Here is an 11894-nt window from a genome sequence, read left to right as displayed (position 1 = left end):
TGCATGTGGCATAGCATGTGGCCTCACGCCATTTCCATTGCAGGAATTCTCGAGTCTTCTCTCGAAAACACTGGGGGTCAATGACACACTCAGCATCCATCAGCATGTAACTTATTATGGCATGGGGTTCCATGCCATTGTATTAATATTAAAAGACAATTCTTTGAGAGGATTTGCATTATACTAGAAGTGTTACAGCGTGTTACAGCATGTTATTGGAAGTCTACGAAGTTGTTTTATTAATAAGGGGAAAGTAAAGATTGAATGGGGACTTGGGCTCCACCTAGACTCGGAGCAACTGAGCCAATATTAAAAGGATGGAAAGAAATTGGACGACGATGACAAGGAGAAGAGAGAGGTGAAGCAGTGGCAGGGGGAGGAGAAGTGATTGAGTAGACATTTCCTTGTTTAAAATAAAATGGCATGTGCCTCAATGCAGTTGAATTTTGTTATATTTATATACTATATAAAGGTTTGGAAACCTTATTTTACAAGTGGGATAATGATAATTCCCACTTTAACGAAATAGAGCTTGTAGAGAATCGTTCGCGACATCTACTAACCCTCCGAGGGAAGCTCGGAGGTAGCTTTGTTAAGATCCTTATTGACACGGGTGCTTCGGATAATTTTGTGGCTGTAGACATAGTCCGGCAAGCCAGACTAACGGTGCAGCAGCTAGGCGAACCAAGGACTATAGAGTTTGTTCAAGGTAACCAAAGCACCGATGAGGTACTTCGACAAGCGAGAGTCAAAGTAGGGACATGGAAAGTAGACATGGATTTCACCGTGTTGGACATGGTGGAATTTGACGTGATCTTTGGAATGGATTAGTTCAATCGGTTTGTGGTAGCCCTGCATGGACAAGGTAGGAAACTTGTGGTACTGGCGAATGCCCAAGGAAGAAGATCTAGGGTGGAGGCCTAGGATCTAAAGGTAGGGCAAAGCAAGGCCAAAGATTCCTACTTAAACCTGGTGTCCACGAGAGGACAACTCACTAAAGGAACTAAGGCAGCCTTTTTGTGCTTACTCTTAGTGAAGAGTGACAAAAAGACAGGAACGGAAAAAGTACTTTTAGTGATCCAGTGGGTGTTGGACCGATTCCAGGATACTATGCCGGAGGAGCTATCGGCAGGGTTACCCCCCGCACAACTAATAGAACATAAGATTGAGCTGGTCGAGGGTGCTGAGGCGGTGGTTCGTCCCCCCTATCGTTTGAACGAAAAAGAACTCAAAGAGCTCAAGTGCCAACTAGAGGAGTTGGTGGACAAAGGGTATGTTAGGGTGAGCAAGGCACCGTATGGGGTGCCGGTGTTATTTGTGAAAAAGAAAAATGGTTCTATGCACATGTGGATAGACTACCGGTTGCTCAACAAGTATACAAAGAAGAACAAGTACCCTTTGCCAAGAATTAAGGACCTGTTCGATAGGTTGGGAAAGGCAAAATACTTCTCGAGAATTGACCTAAGGTCAGGATACTATTAGATCAAGGTAGCCGAGGAAGATGTCGAGAAGACAATCTGTCGAACGAGGTATGGGAGCTTTGAGTTTCTGGTGATGCTCTTCGGGCTATGCAATGTGCCGGCAACGTTTTCGGCGCTGATGAACCACATCTTTGTACCTTATCTGGATCACTTCGTGGTCGTCTATATCGACGACATACTGATCTATAGCGAGACGCTAGAGGAGCATGCCAAACACTTGGCGAAGGTGTTTGAGAAACTAAGGGAACACAAACTGTATGCTAAAGAGAGCAAATGTGACTTTGCTCAACAAGAGGTAAAGTTTCTTGGGCATGTGGTGAGCCAAGATGGGCTCAAGGTGGACCCGAAGAAGGTCCAAGCGATCCAGGAATGGGAGAGACCATCGAATGTACATGAGTTGAGGGCGTTCTTGGGGCTATGCAACTACTACCGAAAGTTTATCAGACACTATTCGAGAGTAGCTTTGCCCTTAACGGACCAAACAGGAAAAGGTAAGATGGTTTGGACAGCGGAATGTGAGGTGACATTCGTCCACCTCAAAGGGAAGTTGAGGAAGGCTCCCGTGTTGGCATTACTAAACTTTGGTAAGGACTTTGAGGTAGAAACAGATGCTTCGGATTTTGTGTTGGGCGTAGTTTTGAAGCAAGACAACCATCCAGTAGCATTCTTTTCGAAGAAGTTGGACAAGGCTCAACGGAAGTGGCTTGCCCACGAGAAGGAATTGTTTGCAGTGGTCAACGCGCTCAAGGAGTGGCAACACTACCTTGGGAGACACTTCAAGGTTTACACGAACAATGTGGCAACGAAACACTTCTTGTCACAGCCCGACCTGAGAGGGAAACAAGGTCGGTGGGCCAATGCCTTGGCCGAGTTTGATTGCGAAATTTTGTACAAGCCTGGGAAGAGCAACATCGTGGCAGATGCGCTAAGTCGAAAAGCGAGCTTTAAGTTGGCGATATCCAGCGCAACAGCAACCTTCTGGGACGATGTGCGGACAGCATATGAGAATAATGGTCTAGCACAAGAGGTGTTGCTAAGGAATTTAGAGGCACGGGAAGCTCACTAGAGAGGTGAGCTGCCAACAGAAGAGAAAACGGGCTATGCGAAACGCAACAGACTCATCTCATCATTATTTCCTGCAAGTTTATTAAGTTTAAGTTCATGTCCTTGATAATCATGACAAATTAAATTATTTTCTTTCCTTTCTGGATACAAATTACAATATAAAATTTCATAACTACAAAGACCAATTACAAAAATGGATGGATGCCAAGATTTATCAATTTTTTTACAACTTACACTAACACTTAAGTATAAAGGCTCAAGTGTTAGAATTTTACAAGTATTAATCCATCCACCACATGGCTCATCAGATAATATACCAATTGTAAAATTTAATATAACTAAAACTAATAAATAATAATTCATGATTATAGATATTAATTTATGATTAGGTATTATTATTTATAATTATTTTTAAATAAAAAATTTAAAATTAAAACTTTAACAGTTGTTATATTTGTTTTACTAATATAATAATATCTAGAGAATAAAGTTAGAGAAAATGAAGTACTAATAATACTTTATTGCACTTTAGCACCAGTTGGCTTATTATCGATATACACACACACATAAATAAATAAATAAATATTTCCCTAGGGACAATCAAAGATGCCTCTCACTTCCACTAATGTGAGTGCTTGGAATATGGAAAGGGAATACAAGAAATGTGCATATCAATTAGCCCAAAAACCCTAGCTTATATACAAGAGCGAATGGTCCAGATTGAAACCAATCCGACGGTTACCAAAATCCCACTACGCTAATATTAATATATAGCATCGTAGTCGTACACTTGGCCCTCACATAAGTAATATTCTCACCTCATTAAACATGCTTAAATATTATTCTATATAGATAAGAGGAATACATTTATTATTTTATAATTTATTAATTGATGGTAATAGATATATCTAAAATATGCTTGGATATTTTAGTAACAATTGATATAAAATTAGAATAATCATGTATCTAAATAATCCTATTAGGGGTTTGATGTGCTCATGAATCCACACCATATCATACTCAACTTCTCCCCCATCTCTCCAACAACCTCATTCATATCATCTTGATAATAACAAATTTGATTGATCACTCTATCCATCAATATATTCAACATTCCAAGAGCATAAGAAACACACATGAAACAAGTAATGTATATAAAGCCTAAATTGATCAAAGGAAGGAAAAAGTGGAAACCATTTATTAAAATGAGAAAGTGATGATACAGCTTGGGTGGCAAGATTATCAAATGCATACCATTGGAAGAGAGTACACAAGATCAGTCTAGTGAGAGGAATTGCAATTGGTAGCATCATGCAATATCTTATCTTGTAGTTTTGCATTAAGTGCAGAAGAAAAAACTAGATAAATATGAGATGACTTCTAATGGAGTTACAATAAAAAGATTTGTATTTGAAAGAAGTTTATTTAGAGGAAGATTTTAAACTTTATTCTATTTTTCATAAGCAAAGCTGCTATGGCATTTAGAAAGTATGATGTAAAATAAAAGTTTGTATATGTCCCAAGCTAGATCATTTTAGAGGATATGATTGTGGACATCATAAATAACATTTAAAAGTAAAAAATTGAAAAATTATAGAGAAAAAATATTTCTTACCTCCTTCCCATCACAAAATTAAGTTTGAAAGATTTGTTTAAAAAGAAAAATTCTAGCCTCTGATACACTATTGCTTGGGGAATTAATAGAATATATATATATATATATATATATATATATATATATATATATATATATATATATATATATATATATATATATATATATATATATATATACATACATATGTGTTATAACAATTCAACCACATATGTGTTTATATTTTATAAATTTTATAGGTTTGTATAATTTTTTGCCAAACTACAAGTACTTCCCTTTTTGGGAGGTGTACCTCTTCCTAAAAACTATCATCACAAACTGCTTACCATACTAGAAACTATTATAAAAAATATAAACATTTGTAATATATATAATTATTTTAAAACCTTATATAGATATAAAATTATTTAAAATTAGTAAATGTAAAAATAATCTTATAAAATAATTATAAATAAATAAAAATACTAAATATTATGGAGAAAATAATGTTGGCTCTTGTTATGGAGGTGAGCAACAAATAACATGCCCATCATTATTTCCTGCAAGTTTATTAAGGTTAAGTTCCTGTCCTTGAGAATCATGACAAATTAAATTATTTTCTTTCCTTTCTGGATACAAATTACAATATAAAATTTCATAACTACAAAGACCAATTACAAAAATGGATGGATGCCAAGATTTATCAATTTTTTTACAACTTACACTAACACTTAAGTAGAAAGGCTCAAGTGTTAGAATTTTACAAGTATTAATCCATCCACCACATGGCTCATCAGATAATATACCAATTGTAAACTTTAATATAACTAAAACTAATAAATAATAATTCATGATTATAGATATTAATTTATGATTAGGTATTATTATTTATAATTATTTTTAAATAAAAAATTTAAAATTAAAACTTTAACAGTTGTTATATCTGTTTTACTATGGTGGATATAATAATATCTAGAGAATAAAGTTAGAGAAAATGAAGTACTAATAATACTTTATTGCACTTTAGCACCAGTTGGCTTATTATAGATATACACACACACATAAATAAATAAATAAATATTTATTATTTATTTGTGTGTGTATAAAATTATAACTATCAAATATATCATAAAAATATAATAAAAATAAAAATCCAAACAAGCCAAGTGGTGCTGAAGTGCAATAAAGTGTTATTAGTAAATGTTACATTATAAACCCAACACAATCACTGAAACAACCATAAATCATAAATGAAGAAGCAAAAATCCAAGAAAAAAAGGCTTACATTATTGCTTTGTAATGTATTAAATGAAATAAACCACTACAATTCCAAAAAGCTATACATATGATTAAGAACACAAGAAATCAATAGAATTGCAACTATAACATGATCCACTTGTTTGTTAAAAGCACTACCATACTCAACACTCTAAGAACCCAAAGAAAAGCTTTGTTCTCACCTTTGCTCTCCAATTGATTGTGTTCACCTTTGTACTAACCTAAATTAATGTGATAGACCACAAATAAGCCACAAGAAATGTGAGGCACTTGCAAGAGCAGTTAAAGCACGGTGGTTTTAACTGCAATTGAAATACACTTCTAAGCCATAAGAAATAAAGTATAATTACAAGAAAGATGGTCACAATTAAGAGATCAGAAATTTGCACTCAATAATATAAAATTGAGAAGGAAAAAAAAAATCACTAAATTCATGTTGTATGAGATGATGTGATATTAGTTTTGCGTGACAATCTGAAATATTATGCCCCATCCATACATGGCATATTCTATGAAAAAAATATTATATATACAATCACATTTCGATTGGTTATATAGTGTTGTGTGCATAATATTTTTGCATGCAACTCAAAATGAAAAAACTAAATCCACACATATGTAAATATATAACATATAATATAGGCACATATTCATTGCTATGCTAATGGGCTATATAAACCATAATGTTTAAAATATTAATTACTACTCAACAACAAAATTGCTATACTTCTGTTTGATCAGTCCTTGGTGTAATCAAGCATTTTCATATCTGCACACCCTAGCAGCTGTGAAAACTCTCCCTGGCCGACAGTAATAACTTTTTTCTGGTGCGCAGTGCTCATCCCTTGCACAAATGCACAAACCCTCTAATGCACACCCAGCTGCCATTACAGTTCCAAAAGCTTGGATGCCAAGAAGTCGATCGCTCCAGGTGCTGCTCCTCATCGCTCCCACAAATCTCTCCAGCACTGGAGAGCTGCCAGTCCCAAGATTCGAGAAGGTGACCGGTGTGTTTTTCCCCCAGTGAGGAACGCCTCCGTACTTAGAAATGGCCTTCTGTTCCACCTCTTGCCACAGGTCCATGTTGAGCCGCGGGACACTCCCATTTCGTGACCGGTAGTACGTAAGTCCCACATCCACCCCGTCGAATGGCTTGCCGAGCAACGCCCGCGATGCGGCCACGTAGCGCAAAACGACACCAGTGTAGAGGTCGATCCCGCACAAGGCCCCGGCATCTGGGTGGGAATCTCTCAGATGCTTCACGTCCGCGATGAAGGCCGCGATGCTCTGGGCTGGGATTCTGATGCCTGATTCGAGGTAGAAGAGCGCATTCTTGGCGGAATCCCAGCCACAGATGAGCAGCCTCGACGCGGAATCTTGGCAGCCACCGGCGGTCTGGATTTTGTGCTGGAATCCCACCACTGGGTAGCCCGTGAAGAGCCCTAGGCTACGTGTGTTCTTGAGGCCGTAGCCCAGGCTTTGGAGTAGCGATACTTGTGTCTGTGATGCGCTGCACTTGCCAATGGAGGATCGCGTCGCCTCCAGCGTCTCCTCTGTCGGGATCGATAAGCATTAGTTTCAGGAATCCTGGCTAAGGTTCTTACCGAGAGCTCTTTGGGCGACGATGGCAGGCGCCAATGTGGGCTGGAAGCCGATGAAATCATTGACTCCATCGCCGGGTATGTCGACAAGGACGCGATCGTCGATCCGGTAGACGGCCTCTCGCTTGGACGGGTACCAGATCACGTCGCCGAATTTGTGCTCGTTCCCAAACGCCACGATCTTGTCTTCCAGGCCCACGTCGGAGGTTCTCACGTTGGTGATCGATCGCTTAAACATGGGCTCCAGCTCCAGCGTCACCTATAATGGATAGAATTGATCGATCGCGAAGATGCCAGTGCCAGATCAAGAAGAAAATCGAGAGCTCGAGTGCGAAAAGACCTTTGAGATGACTCCCATCGTTCCAAGTGAGACGATCGCGGCGTAGAAGAGATCGCCATCGCCGGGGGTGAGAGTGACGATCTTCGCAAATTCGTTGTGTGAGGAAGAAGAGGAGGAATTCTTCCCGGACGGTACCACCATGCGAAGCTTGAGGACGTGATCATGGAGAGCTCCTCCTTTGCCACGCCAGGAGCTCCCATGGGATCCAGTGCTGAGGATTCCAGCGACGGAGAGGCTATTCCAATAGGGAGACGCCGCCAGTGCCAGGCCATGCCGCGCGGCCTCGTCGAGCACCGCCTGGAGCTGCGCGCCGCCATCCACTTCCACCGCCTTGGACGCCACGTCCACGGCAATCCCGCGGCTGTAGTTGGCGGTGCTAATGGCGAGGAGGCCAGCGGCGGCGCCATCTCCTGGGCATGCCAGTGGAGGAAGGCTGTGACTAGACTTGGTCACGGCTTTCATCTTGAGCTTGTTCTTGGCTCCATAGCCCACGGCTTCCAGGAGCTCCTCCTCGTTGGATGGATACACGATCTGAGAAACTCTGCAAACCTTTTGGATCGAATCGATCATGAGAAGAATTGTTTTCTCTGGAGAGGTGATGAATCTACCTGTCGTTCCATGTCCCATACGCATTGGTGATGAAACAATCTCCAGAGTCGTCGCAAAAAGCTGGATCCGGAGGAAACGCGTCCGCCAGCAGCAGCAGCGGGATAGCAAGAGCAAGCGCCAGCAACATTCCCGTTCGTTGTGGAATCTATCTGATGAGCGCGAAGAACATCTATAGAGTTTTCGAAAGTGCTCTGCTGCTCCAAGCCGCGAGAAGAGGTTGAAAACTAATAGGAAATAGCATGATTGATGCTTAAAGTCAAAGGTTATCAAAGCGGAGGAGATCTCACCAAGCAGGAAAATGGAGTTCACACCGCGTGTGTTGGCTCAATCTAATTTAATATCCCACGTTATTAGACAGTTTATTATTTGACATGTTTTGTTGCCACATAGGATTCAGTTCCCGCCTCTTCTAGGGTTTAGGGTTCTTGGGCGCAATGCTGGCAAGCGCTCGAGGCGGGCGCGGCAATGGTATGTAGCGCTGCGCTAGGTCTTCACGGGAGAATGACTATTTTTTGTAGCTAGTCGCGCTTCCGCCTTTCATCCAAAAGTGAAGCTCCGACCTCGTAGAGAATGCGAAATCAAAACGCCAGCTCAAGAGGAGAGAGTGCCCGAGAAGAAAGATCCAGAAATCCCTCTCGAAACTTTGAGCGAGGTGGAATTGGATGCAATAGTCGATCATCAGTGCGAAGAACCTCTATCTCTGCAAGAAGCACCAAGTGACTCTGTGCCAACTTTGGCACCGCCGGCTCCAGTGCCAGATCTGGTTATGCCATCATCGGTACGTCTTCTTCTTCTTGTTTCTTGTTTTACTTTTCCTCTCCTCTTGTGTTTTAGCGCACTGAAACTTGTACCAGCGAGTGTTCAAAGGCAAAGAGAAACAAGCGGTCGGTTTCACGCAAGAAACAAGAGCCAGGTAGAAAACTCTTACGTTTCCTTTTGACGTGGTTTTGATTGTGCATCCAGCTGTGAGTATCGACTTGCCGACATTAATCAAAGAGGCGTCCTTGAGAGATTTCATCAAACTCACCGAAGCAAAGGAAGAGGATGAAGAAAGTAAGACACTTTGTAGCTCTAGTTTCTGAAAACTTTCTTACTGTGATCTTGGTTCTGTTCAGGAGGAAAAGAAAAAGTTCAAAAGCCGGAAGAGAGTATTCCTGTCACGAGAATACAGGAGTAAGTAGCTGAGACATACGATGCTCTTGTGTATCGATAAGATTGTTTTCTTGGATTGTACAGAGTAAACGTTGCTCCACAAGTGCGGATCATCAATGGGAGCATTGCCATCGATCTAGATGCCAGGGCCTTGAATGAGGAGGACCCTGCGACTTACAGGCGCATAGACGAAACGCACAGGAAGGTGAACTACCGAACCAGCACCGCAGCCAACGAGAGATGGAGACCTGAAGAGACGGAACTCTTCTACAAGGTAAGGAGCCTCCGAGGTTTTTCCTTTCTTATTAAGTTATTTTTCTTGCTGGCTGTTGAGCAGTTTGGGACTGATTTTGATCTCGTCCAGCGGCTAATACCTGGCAAGTCACGCAGACAGATCAAGAACAAGTACAACAGAGAAGGACGTCAAAATCCGCGGCGTTTATCGCAAGTCAGCCTCCAACAAGACAGAGGTGAATCTGTTTTAGCTCGTTGCATTCTTCGACTGAGTTTTCCGTTTGCAGATTTGGAGTACGAGAACCTTTGGGAAGATGTTCTGCAAGATATTGCTGCTGCTGCTGAAAAAGAGGACGAGTTTGCCTTTACGTGGGATGGCAACAGGAACAAGGTGGGATAACTTTGCAGTCAAGTTTTTGGATTGAATCGATGCGTGTGATGTGTGCCAGGGAGAAGAGAGTGTTGCTGATCCAGCGGCACCAAACTTGGAGCACAGTGAAAACGAAGAGCATGAAGATCACGTACACGAGCTCCAAGAAAACAAACGCGAAAAATTCAAGGTCAGCCCATATCTCTTTTCTAGTTTTTTGGGATTAGTTTTTGGAGGAAGGTTCTAGCGATGGAAGTGTAAATATCTGTCTCAAAGGATCACTGCACAGAGCTTCTTGTTTACAAGCTTTCCATCAAAACAAAAGATGGAAAAGTTAGATTGTATACTTTCAGATGACATTATATCACTCACTGCTTACTCGCGAAGAGCTGCTGTTCTATCTCTTCCAGGCTTAGTCCCTTTGTCTCTGGGACCGTGGAAACAATGAAGACGAGCGCCACGATTCCAATCACTCCAAATCCCACGAAAGTCAGAGGCGCTCCCAAAAGTTCCTGCGTGGTTTGATTGATTGGTTATTTCTTTCGAGAAAGAATACTCTTTACCTGTAGTGGTGAGTATGCCAGTGCGACTAAAGCATTGGCTGCGAAGTTGACAAGAGTCGAGATGCTGAGAGCTCGACCCCGTGTTCTAAGTGGGAAAATCTCCGAGATCATGAGCCATGAAATCGGGCCAAATGATATCTGTTTGCTCCAAGAAGTTAGATGAAGCGCATGATCACAAGATGCACAGGGGATTTACCTGGTAGCAACCAACGTAGAGAAGCAACGCAATGACTGCGAGAAACGAGAGGCCCTTTCCGAAGACAAAGAAAGCCGCCAGCATGAACAAGCTCACAACCTGCGGGATTTTCGTGTTAGATCTTCACGGAGAGGTAGAGAAAAGCGAGAAACTTTACAATGCCGCTGACACCACCGATTAGTAGAGGCCTTCGTCCGAGTTTATCAACGTTGAAAACCGCAACTCCAGTCATAATAAGCTGTTACAATTCGAAGTTTTTCGGCAAAAGTTATAAGAGAAAAACAAACCTTGAAAACACCCAGTAGAACCGAGACTCGTGTTGCATCCGTTGCGACAGCAAATCCAGCACTCTGGATCGAAGTTTCACTCAGAAAACGAAAAAGAAAACTAAAGGACATGCTGCCACTCACCTGGAGGATCGTGGCTGCATAGTATAGGACGCCAGTCACCTGAAAGAAACATCCCAGAGAAACCAGAACAAAATATGAAACTTTGCTCGAGCATGAACAAAGAAAACAAACCTGTTGGAAAAAGACCAAGCCGGTTCCAATCGTCAGAGTTTTCAAGTTGCCTCCTCGGAACAACTCCCAGACGCTTTGCTGCGCGCTCTCAGATTCCCTGCTCAAGCTCTCCAGCGACTTGACAGTTTCATCCACTTGCAAATCCACAGCCTCTTGGGTGATGTTGCTTGATCCTCCTCCAAGCCTCTTGAAAGCCTCGCAAGCCTGTCGCGTGAGCTCGCTCATGTCACCTTTGCCTTGCACCACTCGCAAGAGTAGCCATCGTGGCGAGGGTGGCAGCCACCACATCCCAATTCCCATGATGATCGAGATCGGTGCCGCGAATGCGTACATCCATCGCCAGCCTCCGACAGTGGAGATTTCTACGCTGCCCGCTAGATATCCAAGCTGCAAAAAGTGGCTTAAAACACGAAAGAAGGTGGTGGTTTGCTTACCAAAATGCCAAGAACTATGAAGGCTTCCTTCAGAGATACAAGTGTCCCTCGTACTTTAGATGGTGATGTTTCGGAGATGTACATTGGTGCTCCATGCATTGCCTGCGTGAGAGAAAAGAAAGATGAATAAACTTCAGCAGAAAACTTGTGTTTGTTTGCTCACCAGTCCAATCCCAAATCCAAAAGCCAATGGGTTTGCTATGAGTGGCAAATAGGTTGGTTTGTAGCTGTTTAGCACGGCACTAATGGATCCTTTTTAGGTATGATTATAAGTGTATAGGGATTAGTCTATTGGTTCAAGTAGTTATTGGCGTGCTCTCTCATAAACTTTTCTTGAATTGAATTGAAGGCAGTGCGAAAGTAAGTTTAAGGTTGGGTCAAAGATGAAACCGAAAAAAGAGTTATCAAGGACGAAGGATCAAACATGTAAATTATCTTCTCTTCTTGGAGAGATGA

The 11894-nt window shown here is 41.6% G+C and overlaps 3 protein-coding genes across 3 annotated transcripts; 1 reads left to right on the top strand and 2 right to left on the bottom strand.

Annotated features, from left to right (window-relative positions):
• Positions 1–6171: 6171 nt before the first annotated feature.
• LOC9632367 (L-gulonolactone oxidase 3) lies at positions 6172–8095 on the bottom strand. The gene is made up of 4 exons (XM_024665346.1): positions 7989–8095; positions 7360–7900; positions 7023–7278; positions 6172–6971 (listed from the first exon to the last, which is right to left on the bottom strand). Exons 1-4 carry the CDS (start codon positions 8093–8095, stop codon positions 6172–6174), a joined length of 1704 nt encoding a protein of 567 aa, XP_024521114.1.
• Positions 8096–8398: 303 nt separating this feature from the next.
• LOC9631888 lies at positions 8399–8969 on the top strand. The gene is made up of 3 exons (XM_024665377.1): positions 8399–8436; positions 8487–8881; positions 8932–8969. Exons 1-3 carry the CDS (start codon positions 8403–8405, stop codon positions 8935–8937), a joined length of 435 nt encoding a protein of 144 aa, XP_024521145.1. The 5' UTR covers positions 8399–8402; the 3' UTR covers positions 8938–8969.
• Positions 8970–9811: 842 nt separating this feature from the next.
• Positions 9812–11616, bottom strand: LOC9631887 (D-xylose-proton symporter-like 3, chloroplastic; the record flags this gene model as incomplete). The annotated part of the gene is made up of 10 exons (XM_002991513.2): positions 9812–10030; positions 10104–10236; positions 10288–10425; positions 10484–10582; positions 10641–10721; positions 10771–10833; positions 10894–10932; positions 11005–11391; positions 11439–11540; positions 11602–11616. Coding segments are annotated over 10 exons (1140 nt in total), but the record flags the coding sequence as incomplete, so codon positions are not given.
• Positions 11617–11894: the final 278 nt, after the last annotated feature.

This window comes from Selaginella moellendorffii, unplaced genomic scaffold (genome assembly GCF_000143415.4).
Source record: "Selaginella moellendorffii unplaced genomic scaffold, v1.0 SELMOscaffold_121, whole genome shotgun sequence".
Taxonomy (NCBI): Eukaryota; Viridiplantae; Streptophyta; class Lycopodiopsida; order Selaginellales; family Selaginellaceae; genus Selaginella; species Selaginella moellendorffii.
Note: the sequence above shows the minus strand (reverse complement) of the source record. Positions and strands in the feature narration are given on the sequence as shown.

Bases quoted from the DNA above. Each gene is read 5' to 3' on its own strand.
- LOC9632367 (XM_024665346.1), bottom strand. From the start codon at position 8,095: ATGTTGCTGGCGCTTGCTCTTGCTATCCCGCTGCTGCTGCTGGCGGAC. The intron at 7,901-7,988 runs GTATGGGACATG...AAAGGTTTGCAG, and splicing joins GATTGTTTCATCACCAATGC to AGTTTCTCAGATCGTGTATC. The intron at 7,279-7,359 runs GTCTTTTCGCAC...TATCCATTATAG, and splicing joins CGATGGGAGTCATCTCAAAG to GTGACGCTGGAGCTGGAGCC.
- LOC9631888 (XM_024665377.1), top strand. From the start codon at position 8,403: ATGCTGGCAAGCGCTCGAGGCGGGCGCGGCAATG. The intron at 8,437-8,486 runs GTATGTAGCGCT...TATTTTTTGTAG, and splicing joins TCGAGGCGGGCGCGGCAATG to CTAGTCGCGCTTCCGCCTTT.